Genomic DNA, 18,005 nt, shown 5'->3' on the forward strand with positions numbered 1-18,005 from the left:
TAGGTCCTCTTTGTTTCATCTGCTGAACTGCTCTCTGTTACTTCCTGCAGCACACTCACGACTGGAGGCTATTGCTGAAATGTTAGAGCAGTGGAGATTCTCTAGGAGTAAACAGCTTCATGTTAACTTGCTTTTTTTTTCTAATGCTGATTCACATCCTGTTTAAACCTTGTGCAATTATATATATCCTTGTTGCTTTCTTAGAGTTATGCTATTCATTGGAATAATTTATTATTGCATTGTGTGGCTGGTAGGTGTGTATGGAAATCATCTGAGTATTTACAAATACATATGACTTTATATATAAAAAACACGTAAGTGTCTATCTCCCTAAGGCTTGAAAATGCTGATGACTTAGCTGGGAGCGCAAGTTGCTGTCAAGCTTTACAGAATTTAAGCTTTCATGGCTTAAAAGAAAGCTCTGATTGTTAGTTTTTCTGGCCCCGTGTGAAGGCAGGCTGAGGGTGGCTTCAGGCTGTGTTTGGTGCTGGTGGGGCCGAGCAGGGGCTCGGCTGGGCTGGGGTGGCAGTTTGCTGTGGGAGCCCCTCTCTGCCGATGCCGGGACAGGGATTCACGCACGGTGCAGCAGGGACCAACAGCCAGCATTCCTGCAAGCCTGGCCAGGCCACTCTCTAAGGAGGGGCTTTCTTCCAACACAGCTTTATACCTCCCTTCGAGCTGTCAAGTTACAACAGACAATCAAGCTCTAAGTTTTTAGCCTTTGTCGTTTAGAAGGAAACTTTCCAAACCTGTGCGACCTCTTCTGCTGGTGCGGCCAGCTCCTGCGTCTTAGGGCTCGCAGGTTACTCAAGCTGGAGCCAAAGGGCAATGCGTTGGTGGCAGCTCAGGCTGTGCTGCTGCCCCTGCGAACCCCGATGGCACTGGGGAAGGCAGCAGGAACAAGGTCGTGTTTGCCCTGAGGCTGCTGGGGAACCCCTGCCTGGGGTGCCTGCAGAGAGACATTCAGGGCAGGAGCACTGAAAATGCCTGCAGTCATCTCAAGAAATGGGAAGTGATCTAGTAACTGACCCTGAATTCCCTTTTAGTCAGTATGAAGCTCTGGAATGAGTTTTTGCAAAACATAAACCAATGTTGTTATAAAGGGGGCCATCACACAGTCTGAAATGCCTGCCCAGTGCAGGCCAGCAGGAGGGGTGGATGGGCAGGAGCTCCCAGAGCAGCTCATGGCAGCAGGGCAGGGGTGGCAGGAAGGATATTTTTCACCCTGATAGGTTGAATAATACCCTCAGGCTGATACATGTTGGGTATGCTGCCAACCCAAGCGGTGCACGCATATGTACATTGAAGTGCACATAGGCATCAGAGAGGGAGAGATGCGAGCACTGATGATAGACAGCAAACACTTCTGCCAACACGTGGAATTCCTGCTTGTTGTTTATCTATTTTTTCCTCTTGTAATTAATAATGCCGTGATTACTTTGATTATAATGATTGCATATCCCTTTAAGTGGTATCTAGGTTGAGGTTTACACGGCATTTTTTCCTTGTGTGTTCTGCAAACATATTAAGAAAGTCTCTAAAATAATATTACCAAACGTCAAGTAAAATCCTGTCTCCTGAAGGGCTGATGAGATCATATGCATATGACTGTGTGTTATCTTGCCCTGACACATGGAATTAAGTCTTGGACTACCCTCACCTAGGAAGACATCATTCTGCCCGCGTTTTCTCTCTTCTGGCCATTTCAGATATGACAGCTTTTTTCCCTTCAGCCAGTTAAAGCAGGGCTGTTCTCTGTAAAAGCCAATGAGAATAATTTGGCAGTTTGATACTTTCTGAGAGTTTCTTCGTTTTGTAGCACGCAAACAGAGGCACCTTAGCCCTGTAACAACTGTGTGATTTTAATGAACTGAGTTGTATGTGGAAGGGAAGCTGGATTTTCCGTTATCCCACTGGCAAATCTCTGGGTGAGAGAAGTCTGAAATTCAGCCACACAGCTCTGCAACTTGAGGGATACAGTTTAATATTTTTTTATTTTGTTGGGTTTTACAAATTCTGGGAAATTGTGAAAATCAGAAGCAGACATTTAGGCATTTCCCTAACTGGCATTTCCATTTTTTTAAAACAAATTCTGTATCGTTTCTTTCTGGAGCTCCTGCCACTGGTTTGTTTTGTTCTGTTTTCTTAATGAAAGTATTTTACCAGGTTGGAATCAAGAGGAGCCACCTCCATTTTTGTCACAGTTTGAAATTTTCTGCTTTCTGAGAAGTTTTTAAAATGTTTTAAGTCCAAATCAAAGCGATTCCCCTTCCTCCCTCCAATTCAAAATTATCATTAGACAACAAATTGCTCATTGTCTAGCTTGACAAGAGTGGTTGGCTCTCGGTCTTGCATTCGGATCCCCAAGCCACTGTCTGATGGGGAGTTTATTCCCCATCTGTTTCTATTTCTACACTGTCAGTTCAGCCTGGCACATGACTGCAGCGCAATTGTGGGTTTTGTGATCCATATTTAATTCATCTAACTTACAGTCTTTCACCGAGATGCCCCGATTAAGCAGAGTGGTGACCCCAGCCTCTCTGTGTAGTCAGTGTGGAAGGGGGTTCATCCAGAAGGTGACTCTGCCCACAGAAGATCTCAATTAAATGCCTAAAGAATAACTTCTCTAAGATCAAGCTGCTCTGTGCTTTAAGCAGTTCCACTAAAAGAAACCTCGTTGGCTTATAGAGACATGCTGATAATGGGCTCATTGGCTTGTTAGGTCAGCCAGCAAACGGATGCTGGGAGGTCCTTGGGGCTTAGGTACCAAGACAGCATTGTGTTTCTGGGGAGATCATTGTGTTTCAAGGGTGTGATGCGAGACATGAGACTGCAAAGTCATCCCAAGCTGCATTTAGTCCCCTGAAATGCTCACTGTGTCAGACCTGATTTCAGTTATAAAATGGAAATAATACATAAAAGAGGTCAAACCTTTTATTGAGCATTGACATTTACAGCAGTCAGGAATCTCCAGTTGTATACAGATTTGTGTAGCTGTGTCGCTCCTTTATGACACCATCCTGCTGAGGATCTCCAAACCACTGCTTTCCTGCTATAAGTAGGTGGTGGTTAGTTATATATTGCTTATTGTTTTTATACAGATGTACAAAGAAACCCAGAAGTTAATTAACTTGCCTGAAGTTACAGTACACCTCTAGCAAAATGAAGACATAAATTCCCAAATCTTCTCTGTCTCTGTGGTTTCAAAATTCTTTTGTTTTCTACTTTAATAAATTTTGTCGGGATATTTACCGTAAACTTTGTAAAATAAAACTGCTTGCAGTTAACTACGTTTTCTGTGAAAGCTGACTGCTAAAGGGCCTCTGTCCTTGATCCCGTTGTAGGCAATGGCAGTTGTGTGTTGGATCACTGTCAGTGTGCGTGGGTTGGGTACAGCGCAGCAAGCTGTAGGTTGAAGGCAGTAGTCCAGACAGGGGTCCAGAGAGTGATGGCTACCTGCGCTGCAGCGGGGCCTGGGCACAGAGAGATCTGCTGTAGGAGGGGCACACTGTGCATGTGAGAGAGCGCTAGCAGCAGCCCATAGATCAGCAGATTATCTCTGCCATTAGGATCTAAGTAGGAAGAAAGGGAAGGAGAAATACATATACACTCAGTTACATGCACGTACATGCGTGTGCACATACATACATGCAGGGTAGGAGACAGACATCTTGGACAAGGCTGGTAACAGCGAAGTAACTAAAGGTGCTGGAGCAGTCAGTGCCAAGACCCTCTCCAAGGATACAGAAGGTTTGCTAATGTCACTGTGCATATCCCTAGGGTATCGTGCCTCTCTGGTATTTGTCTCAATGTCCTTCTGTGAGATTTGCATTGCCTAGGAGCCGGTCTGTTTTCTCCTTGCCTTAATAGTCTGACTTTGAGAGCTGAGCCTTAGGATTGCTGTGCCTCAAGGAGACCCAACACACACCCAGTTAATGTGATCTTCAGGGCTGTTTTATTCTCATTGCTCATGCGTTGCTGCAGCATTCTTGCTCAGTGCTTTGAATTAAGGGGCTAATATCCTGGCACTAAGGATTTAAGGGGCCTCGTGCAGATATAGACAGTATCATTTGTAGAGAAAATACAATAGTAGTCTTGAAAACATTGATAAAATGACCTATCATTGCATAATAGGTATTAGATCTCATGTTCCCTGTTCCCCCTTCCTGCTCCCAAAACCAAAACTTTTTAGCCTCCGGATAAGATGCCAAGAATTACTAGTCAGTCCCAACTGTAAAAATGAAGAAAAGAGACATTTAGGTTTTAATGAAACATGTCTTCCAAGTTAACTCAAACACTTGTTTAGATAGCTTTTGAGACTAGTCTAAGAATAATAAACTGTTATTTATAGGGAACTTCCTAGCCAAAGACCTTTGGGCAGCTCCAGAATACCAGAACAAAGGATTTACAGCCCGCTGACTACTTAAAATGATGATGTTATTTTCAGATTCAAAAGCCCTTTTTTCTTTATGACAACCTGTTGGTGAAGAGGCAAAGCTGTCTACCGATCCTTCAGATTCTGGAGTTACTCTTCATAGTGTAATACACATGGGTCAGTTTATTTAGCTTGAGTTTGGAGCTTTTACAGATTTGCATCATGTCTTCTGTGCAGATTTGTTTTTCTGCTTATGGCATCAGTCAGAATAAATGGAGGGATGGGATCTGCCACGGCGGCTGTAGGGAATTTCCCTGAAGTGTCCCCAGTCTCCTAATAAATCAGTGTCTTTCCTAGTCCATTTCTGATGGGATCCTGCAGCAGGTCAGCATCCTTAGGTAAAGAAAGGCTTCCTGAAGTGAGCAGCAGTCACAGAAAGTAAATTAATGGAAGCCGGCATCTGCTGATCTCTTTGACAATAAGGAATTTCACTGCCAACATTTAGAAACCATTGGAAACCAGATTTCGACTTTCTGCCCTGGGCTGCCAGAAGTATTTCAGCATAAAATGCTAAAGTAAGTTGAACTTTCAATTATAATTTCAATGACTGTCTAGTGAAATGGATTAATGCTCTGGCACTGCACCTTTGAGGCTTTGGCTTGAATCTTGTAGGATAAAAATCTGTCTGCTTTGACAGTTGAAAAGGTCAGAAGTAAAATAATGTCAGGTGGTCTTAGCCCGATTCAATGTCTCGATTAAGAAGTAGATGTAAAAGTTGTTGGTGTGGGATATCATATTAGATCCTATGCAAAAATAGAAATAATTTTTATTTACATTTTATCAGAAAAATTAGATGCAGACATCTGCATCCTGGAGAGGCGGAGCTTAGTTCAGACTTCAGGAACACTGGGTTTCAAAGTGAGCAAAGCACAGGTTACAATATGTGGTATAGTAAGCTCGTATCCATCTTAAGCTTAAGCTTGTATCCATCATGAAATTGATTTCCTGATATTTGATTGGGTCGAGCATAGCTCTCACTTAAATATTTTTTAAAGTTTAATTTGGGTATTTTTATTAGCTCCAAGTGTATAGAAAGAACATGTTTTTCTCACTGTTCAGGCAAGACAAAGGGTCTCTTCAATTTAGTTTTTGAAAATGCTGCAATTCAATTCCTAAGCTTATTAAATATATTGTGGTTAAGGAGCAAAATACGGATATTTGCATAATGCATTTTCCTCTGATTTGTATACATACTTATATAATTTTACATGATAATAATATATAAATATAAATTGCTTCTCCAGGCATCCCTGCAGAAAGGTCACTACGGCAAACATTTCTGGCAACAGTAGCAGGGATTTCTGTTGGGAAAGAGGAACAAATAAGGGTTTGGGGCCGTGTGTCTCAATGATGGGGACGGTGGCTAACAGCTGCAGAGCACTTTTGCTGCCTTTGATTTGTCCCAGCCTCGCTTCTCACCAGCCCTTCTCATGTGTTAGGCAGCCTTGGCACTGCTCTTCCGAGTGAGGCTGCAGACTTTCTTTGCTTATTTCAATAAGAAACACACGTACAAGATAGTGAAATTGGAAATCAGCTGTCATGGTACGCTACATAAATTACCCGGTTCTGGTTGGTAATCTATTGCAGACGATTAAATAAGTGAGCAGTTATGTCCTTTTCAGCGCTGGTAGGCATCTTTGTTTTATTTAATTCCCTGATCCTTCTCTGTGTGTGCGTATGTGGTGTATCGTGGGGTTTTTCAAGTTGTGTTTCCATCTTAAGCAAAGAAACCACAGTTTCCATGTGATCATGATGCAATGCAAGAGCTGATGGAACCGTACATATGTTGTAAAGATTAATTGGCATTCAGTTAGGCCCCATAAAGCATGGCATACCATGCCTTATCCTCTATTTTGCCTTCGATTTACAGTGTAGTTCAGTTCACATAGTGGGCACAGGCTGAAAAAAGGTGCATTTCTGAAGCAGAAAACGTGTACTTTTAGTAGGCTGATCTTCCAGGGACAAAACCTTAGAAAAGCTTCAGCGATTCAGATATGCCTTAATTGTGGGGCAGTCATAATGCAGTCTTGCTTTTCTCTGCTAAGATCTACTTAGTGGGGCCCGGGGGACCATTGAAACCACAGAACTATTTTTCATTTGTTCCATAGATTTTTCTGACCAAAGAAAAAGGTAACACATCGCCATCCTCACACTTAAAAGGCGTGGGGTTTAACCGCGGTGGAAAACCAGAGGAGCGCGGCTGCGAGGGCACGCCGGTGCGCGGTGCCGATGCCTGCGGCGCGCCGGTGGGTGCGGCGGCACAGCGTGCCGGGCTGCCGGGGAAGGCAGAGAGGCCGAGCACCCTGACTGCGAACCGTTATTTATAACAGAGCAAAGGGGTAATTTTGCAACTATCACGGCTCAAATACGGGACCATTTCCCTAGTAATAAAACTATTACTCTGTAACTGTTTACTTATCAGGAGACCATTATGTGATTGATGACCTGAAAATGGAGGTTATCTTTCAATTCATTTGAAATGCAAACTGACTAGAAAATCTGTAGTTATTGCGGCATATTTTTAAGCAAAATCAGGCACCTACATTGACCTCCTATTTACATTTCTTTGAGAAGAAAAATCACATAAAAGCTATCAAGAAACACATTTCACAGCAGGCAAATTAATTGGTTTTACTGTATTTGAATGGAGGGTTTGTCAAATAAAACATGCCATGACAGTTAATAGTGTCATTTAGAGGCAGAAAATTATTGGCTTATTTGTTATTGGATAAAAGGAAGGCAAACACTTTGTATTAGGAAGTTTTAATGTGTTTAAAATCCTCATTAGGGATTTATGGACATTCTTGCTTAGCATAGCGCCTCATTAATTTGAGGCTAAACAGTTACTTCTGTGTTTCAATTCCAATTTTTTTTCTCCCTTTTCTTTAATTAGATCTCACATTAGAGTTTGGTCTCTACACCACTGGAGATGTAGAATTAATTAATGTGATTTATAAATCTAATGGAAGTGAGTTATTCTTAGATATCTTTTCATTTTAGCGAGAGGTTTAACTGCACACAGCCTAAGTGCACACAGATCTAAGAGATTTTGGGAGCTCAGGAGAAGTATGTGACTTCTGCATTGAATACATTTAGCAGCGTCCCTTGGCATTAATAGATCAAAGCATTTTAATTAGAAATGTAACTATAAAGGAGAGGCCATAAAGATCCCATTCAGAACCAGATTTTCTTTGTTCTAAGTTCTGTGCTGTCCAAAAAAAGTGTTCTTTTAGCTCCCCTTTTGTATGATAACCATGATATTCAGCGGCAGTTGGGATAATCATGTCTTTTACTATTTAATAAGATCTGGCTCTTAATGTAGCCTGAGTTTGGATACAATCCTGGTAAAGACGTAATCATTAATTGTGCTATTTTGTTATTATTGATAAAAGGAAAATGGCTTTTATTTCATTTGGAAATTTCATTTATTTGATTGAAGATTATATAAAAATGTGTTTGTGTGGACTAGTTGTGCTAACAGGTAGTGGTGGTATTTAAACCCTAAGATATTTCAGAATACATTTGGTTTGTTTCCCCTGGGCAAGACCGTGTCCTTGGCCTTTGAATTCTGGCCCTCTGTGTTGAAGACAGTCTGAGGACGTGATCTGCAAGTTGTGACTGTGGTGGAGGGACACATGAAAATGACTAATTTGCAAACAAGCTCTGAGCAATTAATTTGGGTCCCAGCATTGGCCCTGAAGCTGTGCAAACCACTGTACAAGTACAACCCAGGAGTACATTTTTCAGTGAGGACATTCATACCTGCTTTAAAAAAAGAAGTGGAACAGATAACCGGCACAGCCACACACTGTATTCCTGCAGCTACAGTAAAGGTATTGTCAGATGTGAATAGATGCTTTAAAAGGTTCCTCTTTAAAACCTCAAAAGAAATGTTACAGTCTGAATTCATGAGGTCAAATAATGCTTCAGGTTACGCTGATGCAACTTCACTGACATCAGCGGAGTTTTAGTCGTGTCACCAAGGCCACAGTCTGACCTGGCCGCTTTGCTACTATTTTAGCTGGAAGTTGCACAGCTCCTGTCCTGCCTGATGCTGCTCCCGTGCTGGTGTGTACTGGGAACAGACACCAAATTCCACTAATGTAAAATAGATTTAAAGGCACTCCAATTCCAAGTTGTATTAAATTGAGACAGCTATGTCTGTATAGTAAAGGGATTTTGAATGATTTCGAAGAGGCTATACTCAAAGCATTACACTGAGAATAAACATGGCGTCTGATTTACATCCCCTGAACTGAGGGTGAATAGTCTTGGAAGCCGAAGTCCCTTCACACTGCTTTTATACTTATACTGCTTCATTGTCTTCAGAGGTGTTAGATTTCATTCACACTGGTAAAAGTAAGACAAGGAACAGACCCTTGATCTTTGTTTCTACCACACCATATATCTCACCGCACCAGAGGGTTGCATAGTCTGTTAGTCAGGCTTTGATGTTTCAAGTGGACAAGTGCACAGTGGCGTTTTAGGTCAGGGTGCCTTTTATCATCAATTTTATGAATGTATAAGGTAACCTCTTCCATAATAAGGTGAAAATACCAAGGCACATAAGAAAATATACTTACTTTATATAAGTAAATAAGTACTTGCAGTCATTGGAGGAGGAGGGCCAGAGAGAGAAAGGAAGGAAGAAAGGAAGAAAGAAAAAAAGAAAATATGAAGTTCTAAATTTCCATGCTCTTTGTCAGTATTAAATTGTTGTAACGGCCTTTCTGCAAGCCAGTGTTTTGGTCACAAATTAAGTGTTGCAAATGCCACTTTTGTTGGGGCCTGGCTGAATACTGACATTACCAGTTACTCTGGTATTATCGTCATGGCAAGCTTCTAAAACACTACATTCAGGATATTCCATAAGTAAAATGTGCAGCCTTACCTACATTAAAAAACTCCCAGGAGACCCTGAAGTGAGAGATCACTTTATCAGGCTCCTCTCTATTTCTAATAGAGTTTGGCAATTTGCTGCATGAAAATAATGGAGAACCATTGAGTTTAAATTGAACAGCAGCATATTGTGCTTTCATGGAGACTATTTCTTGCTGATCAACATTGAAATGGTATTGTTAAAAGAAAACATCAAAGAAATGAAAAAGAAAAGGTGGGCTACATACAACATGCACGGGGAAGAAGAAGAAAAATATAATTGTCACATCCAGGTCAGTCTGGTTTAAAAGTTGCTGTAGCAGAACTAAATGCCGGTGAAGAAACGTCCTTGCGGTTGGGGTTGCTCTGACTGGAAGGTCGTTGTAAGCTGAGTTTGTTGTAGGGAGATCAAATTAAAATTCCTTCTGATTTGTAGGCTAGTGCCCATGTGCCCCAACCTGGTGTAACTGCACTGTTTTGTCCAGCTCTTAGGTGACCGGAGAGGCGCGTATTAGAGTCGTTGGCTTTTGTGTGAAAGTGAAGGTACCCATTGTGGGCAGTTTTGGTTTCTGAACTAGAGACCTTTTGGGAAGTTCACTAAAGGCAGCAGGAGTCTGATTCAGTCACGTTTTGGATCACACTAGTAAGTTGTTTTTCCTAGCTGATGTGATTTACTTGAGGGAAGAGGCGTAAACTTCTCCACCCACCACTGGACGAGCATCACTGACTGCAGGCTGGGCTGTCTTAGCTGAACAAACCAATTAACTCGGTCCGCTCCTTAAAACTTTTCTGTGTTCTCAGGTTCTCTAGTAAATGTGTATTTGAGACAACTGCTTCTGCAGTATTTGTGTTAAGGGGGAATAGAGAAGCAGCCCTCTGTGTTTTGTTTTAGGCAATAGTTTTTCTTTCTCTCAATTTTTTATATATATATAAAGTATATATTTTCACAGACCTTTTAATAAGCCCCAGGAGATATTTTTGGGGTTGAAATAATGGGAAATGTAGTCTTCTCATGGTATTTTGGTTCCACGATGGTGGAGGTACTAAAACAAAACAGTGGATATAGGTTATTTGGGACCCACAGATGGCTCCCTTGAGAATTAATAACCCTGTGAAAAACACATATATGTACTTGAACACCAGGGAGCAATTTTATTCGGGTTTTTTTGAATACCACCATGTTTGACTTCATTCTGTTACCTCCAGAGCCCAAACATACATACAGTCCTAATATATGTTGGCGATAACCTCATGAATATCAAATACACCAGAAAAAAATACCACTCAGGTTGCAGTATTCATTCCTTGCTCTTTTGCTGCTCCCTTTCTTAGTCATTTGCATTAAAGTTAGTAAGGAAGAGCCAGGATCCTCTCAGCTAAGTGAGGTTAGTTTGACATGTATTTCAGGTGTCTCTAACAGGAATGACGCTTTCAGGATGAAATATTAGCGAGCTAGGAAACAGACAAAATCATGAACTGTGAAATGACCCAAGTTGGTTTGAACGGTGGGCTCTGAGCAGTGGTGTGAAGTTTATCTCAAGTAAATGAGCAATAGTCTTCCTCAGGAGGAGAAATGTGTAGTCAGATGGCAGCTGAGGGGCAGGCTGGTGTCTGAAAAGGGGCAAGTCCCGAAGAGAGGTAGGAGATTACTGAAGAGGGGAAATAAAGCCTGAGCATGCAAGGAAATACTGCTGGCAGCCAAAGGAAAGCTGGTGTTGGGAAGGCGTGGGTGTATACTCCGTTCAAATGCAGACGAAGTATTGCATCTTCCTAGATTTGTTGTGAGCATATCGCAAAAATTGAATAATAGGTTCATATAAGTTGGAAGGATGTTCAAAGGTCATTTAGCCCAATGTCTTGTATCTGGAAACCCTGCTATTCTTAGTACTGCCCGATCCATTTCCCACTTGTATTAATAAAAAAAAAAGAAGCATCCTCTGTTAGTAGGAAGTCTGGCAGGAGCTGAAGGCATTCATAGGACAAGGCTTCTGCTGACAGTCCTGGTTTTGCTGCTTCTGTTTTTCTAAGTGTTTTCCTCTTATCGCTGTGTAGTGCACACTGGAAATGATCAATCAAGGCTCATGCACAGGATCTTTTCATGCTAGGAAGTGAAAAATCAATTTGTGTTCAAAGGAGTAAACAGTGGTATGAGCTTCATCTCCCGTGAGTCAAAATGGGTTCCTTGATAAAGGAGATGACAATGAAATCTGAGCTCTTGATGTATAAGCACATAGGTGCTCATATGCAAGAAACGGGAGTGGGTTCCTACATTCATTTAACATGCTACATTTATCTTTTCAATAAAACAAAGATAGGAAGAAGAGATTACTTGTTGAATGCCAATTGTGCATCAATAAAGCCAGAGGGATTGTTCAGAAACAGTTTATCCAGATGAAAATGTAGTCGGTGAGTTTTGGCAAAGACATTATTCATTGTGTATTTCTGCTTTCTGACACTACATTTGAATTTTCAGAACTATTCTGACAAGTCTGTTGGAAGATTTTGTTGCTAACGCTTCTGAGAAATGCCTGCTGTCAGATGTAAATTACAGGGGAAAGAGACTTTATATGATTTTTCGGTGCCACAAAAACAAAATCTGATCTCATGCAGGTTATAAATTGTCCAGGAGGTAAGAGTGGTCAAGGAACTGTTGAATGAATAAATGGAAGGTTAGATCAACATGACTCATCAGATATTGTAACCATTCACCCAATGTCATTTGATCTGCATAACATTAAAGGCTACTATTCCCTCACTCTTAGATTTCTGCCCGCCTTCCCTCCCTTTAAAGTTTAGCACTGAGCCATCCAAGCCATACGTTAAACCTTTGGTTCCACATCATTTAAGATCTGTTCTCTCTCTTGTGAGACCGAAATGCGAAGAGAGCCTTATAATACTGGCTTGTATTAGATGGAATATTTTGACCATCTGACCTTTCCTTTTTCTTCTCTTTTTTTTTATTTTAAGCAAGCAATATTTAAAAGTAAACATGAAGCGTTCTGATGCAAAAGAGTTTTGCCAGATTAAAATGAGATTGGAAGATGAGTTCAGTGTAGCATGTAGCTGTTGTGAAATCGTTTTGTTTTGATGGAAGTTTAACTACCTCATGACGTCTGTCTGCTGCTTATGTAATATTCACAGTTCTTCAGTCTGGGGTTCATGAATGCACTGCCAGCCGAGAGAAGAGCTCGTGATGTTAAATGCAACTACTTGGTCTTACAGAAGGCAAATTCCTGGAATCTGTCCTTTTGGCTGAGTTAGACCATGCTGCCCACAAAGGAAGAAAAGCGCCAAAAGCACACGCAAATGCAAGCTGTGCCCTCCTTTTTAGACTCTGATTACTGATGAAAGCTGAAAAGGAGAGGGGGTGGAGAGTCACATAACAGGTCCTAAACTACTTGATTTTTATTAGATTAGGAAAGTACTAGTATGGGATGGATGTCCAATCTTGACTAAGCTATGGGAGGAACATGGCATTTCATTACCGGCAATTCTAATAACAATTTGTTATAGTGCTAGTACTTGAGAAGGTGATGAATATTGTATCTGCTCTGTTTCATTCTGTCCCGATGAATCTATGCTTGGATGCCACGGTGTGCCGTGTGGGCCTGCTTGCACTTGTTAACTGAATGCAAGTGTTTATGGACAATTAAACTTGAAATTTTTGATTCAGTTTTTGAAAGGTTGAGAGGTTGTTTTTTTCCTTCTTTTTTTTCTGGGATAGACTAAATTTCTAATAGATCTGTGCCTTTCAGGTCTCTTAGAATGTGCAACTGTAGCATGAATTTAGAAAAATGGTCTCATTTCTTTAGAAATCCATTAATAGTAATGTACTGAAAGACTCTTACATTGATCTTGTCTCTGATAGCCATGTTGTAATAATTATTCTTTTAATGTTTGCATCAATCTAAGCATTTTTCTCTTTGTGCTAGCTCCTACGTGGATCTCCCTATATGACAATCACAGCACTTTGACATCTTGCATTACTTTAATACCAGTGATTCAAAACAAAGCAATGCCAAAGGGAACAAAAGTTCTGTCAAGCCATTAAAATCTTCTTTGCCATTAACACAATTAAACTGATGCATGAGCATTTAAAGTTATTAGCAAGTGCTGCCAGCAGAAGCTGGTTGTGATTGCATAATATGTAGTGGGCTTTATTAAAGTAAAATGGTATGTTTATTGTTATTATCATCATTAGTTCTGAAGTAACATAAACTTAAACAGAGCTGTGAATTGGGAGAGGGTTGTGAAACAAGTACGAACATGCTCTGCCATGTCTTAATAGTTAGGGGCACAATTATCACAATTAAGAGACTTCTAAACAAAAGAATACACATGGTACCTCGGCTAACCATCGAACATGGCATGTGCAATGGTAGGGAGGGGTGTTAAGTAGAGGACTGCTTTATCTCTGCCGCTCTCGCTCTTCCCAGTCTGACTCACTTGGCTGTGTTTTGGGCTGCTCCTGTTAGTGCTGTGAGAGATTTTGTGGTTAGTGTGTACACTGCAAGCTTATTGGGGGAGTATTTGTTTTGTTTTCTCATATTCGAACATACTAATTTTTCAGTGAAAAAAATGAGGAGTGTATTAGAGACATATGTACTCCCACAATCCCACTGCACGTTGCAGTAATACACATGCCTGCTAATCTTTTGGTTAAAGTTAACTATATTCCTCACTGTATGGAGAGTTGGTATGAGGTATGGAAAACGCAGATTAGCAAAGAATTTACAGGTATTGAGAGGGGAAGAAGTGATTTCAGTGAAAAAAGTATGGGGATGAAGGAAGGCCAATGAAGTGCTGGAATATCAAGTCATGCGGTATGAGGGTGGACCGTGTGCCTATTGCAGTTAATGCTGACCATCCACTGGGAGTTCTCGGCCTAGGTTTGCTAGGTAGAATTTGAGCTGAGTAGAAACTGGGGACGAAAGGTAAGGCTCTTTTTTTTGGTCAGTTGGATGTTTTTAAGTGATACTATGGAAAATTATAATCTATAGTTGCTGAAGAAGATAAAGATCACTAATATCCCTGCAGAGTAGTCATATTCATTTGAGTACTTCTTTACCAAGATATCACTGAACTGTTGGAAATTCAAAGAACAGTGATGAAATAAGCCAAAGAGATGGAGAATCTTGTTTATCAGGACAGAAAGTAAGAGTTGAACATAGAGCATTTGAAAGAAGTGGAGTATAATTCTGTTTTTCTGTGTGCGGTGTAAATGTGAAGGGAAGTAATGAATGACTTAGAGTAGTGGGAAGAGCTCTACAGAAAGGCTGAGGTGACACTGAAATCAAAATTTTAACAATTATCATTAAAAAGTGCCAAATAGTTTACAACACTGCTTCATATTTTATTAAGGACAGGATTGGGAGACCCATTTTCCTACAGTTTTTAGATCAGGCTAGAAGATATGGGGCAAATGTTCTACATTAGTGGAGCGCGAACTTGGTGATCTAATAGGTCTTTCTGGTCTTTGACTTTTGTAGCAGTGTGGATTTATTCTTGAAGCTTAGTGCTGCCTGAAATGTAGGAGAAAAGCCATGGTCGGTGCTTTTGGTCAAGCTCTATAGCAGATTAGGATGGCAGGGATTAGGTTTAGTCATGAGCATCTTTTGCCAAACTGGTTACCAAGGGCACACTAAGGTAGAAGCGTAGGGCAGAAGAATCTCACCAAATATTTATGGTACAAAGCACTTACCTGTTTTTGGTACCTTTCTGAATATTGGCTCTTCCTCTTCGGCTGTACCCCCATGATAACCCATCATAACTACCTGCAAGTGCTACAAAAATGTATGTGTGGGTAGTGTCTGCCTGTTATTTATGTAATCGTTAACTGTACTTAGAGGTTTTGTGCTCTTTCATGTCCTTGGAATAGAGGATTGGGGCCATGCTGTAAGTGCCATTTAAACGAGTATTTCCAATTGGAAGATGTTAAGGTCACTACTGTGTGTGCGTGTCGGTATAGTTGTGTGCATAGATATATCACACCATCCTAAGGGGACAAGGAATACCTGTCAAGCCTCTCAAGGTGCATTCCTGTGTGCTGTTCAGTCTTCAGAGGATACTTAACCTGCAACAGGCTGATGAACTGAAGGACAACAAAATCAGCAGCCACCCTTATAGGCCAACCAGTATTTTACTACAGTATACGTTTAAGTTTTAAGAGCTGTCTTGGCTGTTAGCCTATTAAGCTGTAGGATAAGATAGTTGATGATAACAGCTTTCTCCTAACTGTTATCACCTCTGTCCTTCACTGCAGCATGCAGCAAGTTAAACCAAACCTCACCTTCTCTCTGAAGGCTGCCGATAGGAGTAACAGTGGGATCTTCTTCAATTACAGAAGTTTCAGGCAATTCTAGTGCCAGTCCTCAACTGTGAGGAAATCAGAGAACGTTATTGCTTCAAAAGTGTCGTTAGTAGCACAAAGCAGCGTGGAAGAAAAAAACAACTTTTGACAAAATGGGTCCTGCTGATGATTTATGTTGACCTGAACTGGAAAATTTGGTAGGCAGCAAGCATGGGTACAGCAGTCTTCAAACAGAGGCAGTTGCTTGTTAGCTGTTCACCTGTGTGGTTGTAGTCACTGACCTTTGCATCCAGCACCTGACTAAACATTTCTTTTCTTCTTTAAACCTAGGTTCCCCTTCCCAATGACTCCAGCTGTGTGGAAGAAATACTACGGGTGAGTAATACTCTCTGCTTTTCTATCTTTTGTGTAATTGTAGTGCTGCTATTTCATCCTTCATGGAGAAGGCTTATATGGCTGCCTTTAACATTGTAGTTAAATAATAACATATTAGTGGGCCTGTATTAAAAAGGCACAGCCAAGTGGTAGGCCCAGGGTGCTCCTGAGTAAGGTCAGTTCACCTAATACGCGGCATCTGCCAGCTTGTCTCAGTCAGGATTTACACATGTTCCTGTTCTTTTTTTAAGCTCAGTCTCTGTAAGTCTCTCCAGGACACATTTCTGTCCTACCCTGAGGTGGAGTTGCCATAATTCTCCCACTCACAGACTGAACTACAGTCTTCCTCCTTTTTTCCCCTGAACTACAGTTGCTCATCATTCGTGGATTTGCTAAAGACCTACAGTCATTTTTTTCTAGAAGCTCTGGTCAGTGCTTGAATAGAGAAAATCAAAACAACCACTCCAAATGACCATGGCTTAATTGCAACAAGTTCATATAACAAGAAAAAGGGAGTGCACAAGTTGTATACATGTAAATCTGCCTTATTTTAAGTGTAAGATGGGCTTTTCCTCAGATACCCCAACTTTGGGGTCCTCTGTTGGCAGTGAGATTTGTGTGGGGACAGGTTTGCAACCCACCAGTCCCTCTTTGGGATTTAGGTTTTTATCCTCATGGGCCAAGTTTCCCATCTGTCAGAGCTACCTGCCTGGAATTGCCAGCCACCCTGCTGGTTTTTGGTGTAGAGGGGATAAAATTTTAGTGGGGATTTGTACTGGCCATGTCCTTATCACTAGGAGCAACTGGTGCAAACTAACCCCGACCTGAAATGATGCCAACTTGCTTGCAAAGACATGGCCTTATTCCTGCTTATAAAATAAAATAGGCTCTCAGCATTCATTGCAATCCAGAGTTAAACAGTTTGGGAAACTTGCTCCTGTATTACGTACACACATTACATTGGGATGCTATTGATGTCCTTGTACATTGCCAGTGTTGCTGCAGAAGTATGTTGAACCAGCAGGCAAGCATGCATGTGGAGACCTTCAGTATCAGAGGAGTATCCGTCTGCATGTGCACCCAGCAGCAGTGAATGCAAGGAAATAAATAAAATTTAGTTTCAACCTTCAAAGTGATCAGGGGTTTATTAACTATAGAACACTAAGGGAGCAAAAGCAAAGAAAATGTTGAAAGGCTGTGCAAAATACTTGGTATATCTTAAATGTCTTCTTCCCCTGTTTATATATTTCAGTTAGGTTCATTACTGTAGTTGGAATGAATGACTTAGCTGAAGAAAGCAGTTGTTTTCAGTAAACAGCATCAAATGGAAATGTGATGTAACGAATTTCAGGGATCAATCATCGAGGTGACAGTTTTAATGCGGGAACAGTGCATATAAATCACAGGAAACAGAAATGTCTTTTTTCTAATCAAGAGGGGGTGATCCTATTTCCTATCCCATAACAGTAATTTGAGTCAACAAACAGAGGCAGAATGTCCTGGGCTTCCTTCTGAAGCCTGCTGAGATTGGTGCAGAACTTCCTGTTGTCTTCAGAGGACAGGGATGAAGTGGAGTCCCTGCGGCTGCAGACAGCACCTCCTGCCACCAGTAGGCTGTTATACTCAGGGGGATTCTTGGGGTGGACAAAGCAGGGATTTGGCAGGTTTCCGTGTCTTACAAGGGCGTGTAATGGGCACCTGAAAAAAGGATGCAAACCAGCAGATCTTTCTTGACTGCCCGGGGCAGATGCCCAGAGGCACTCCCCACACCCAGCCTTGCCATCCAGCCATGGAAAAAACATCTCAGCCATAGCTGCAGGCAAAGACAGAAGCCATCTTGAGCATATGAAACCGCCTGTGCCGGGGAGCAGGTGTGGGCTTGGCGTGCCACAGGTGAGCGTGGGACGTCGGCCATGGTTCATCTGGGGTGCATGCTGCCTCACTGCACGCACAGCTAGGTAGGTTTGCATGCTGTTACATGGTGAAGGTGGCTTAGTATGCCATCGG

The 18,005-nt window shown here is 41.5% G+C and overlaps 1 protein-coding gene across 7 annotated transcripts in view; it reads left to right on the forward strand.

The window, feature by feature from the left end:
- Positions 1 to 18,005, forward strand: part of AFF2 (ALF transcription elongation factor 2) — a 340,458-nt gene that overhangs the window by 170,762 nt on the left and 151,691 nt on the right. For all 7 annotated transcript variants that reach the window (XM_075107035.1, XM_075107036.1, XM_075107034.1 and 4 more), the window contains one exon: positions 15,954 to 15,998. In XM_075107035.1, the coding sequence (XP_074963136.1) occupies positions 15,954 to 15,998 (45 nt within the window). The remainder of the gene's footprint in view (positions 1 to 15,953; positions 15,999 to 18,005) is intronic.

This window comes from Phalacrocorax aristotelis, chromosome 11 (genome assembly GCF_949628215.1).
Source record: "Phalacrocorax aristotelis chromosome 11, bGulAri2.1, whole genome shotgun sequence".
In the NCBI taxonomy this organism is placed as follows: domain Eukaryota; kingdom Metazoa; phylum Chordata; class Aves; order Suliformes; family Phalacrocoracidae; genus Phalacrocorax; species Phalacrocorax aristotelis.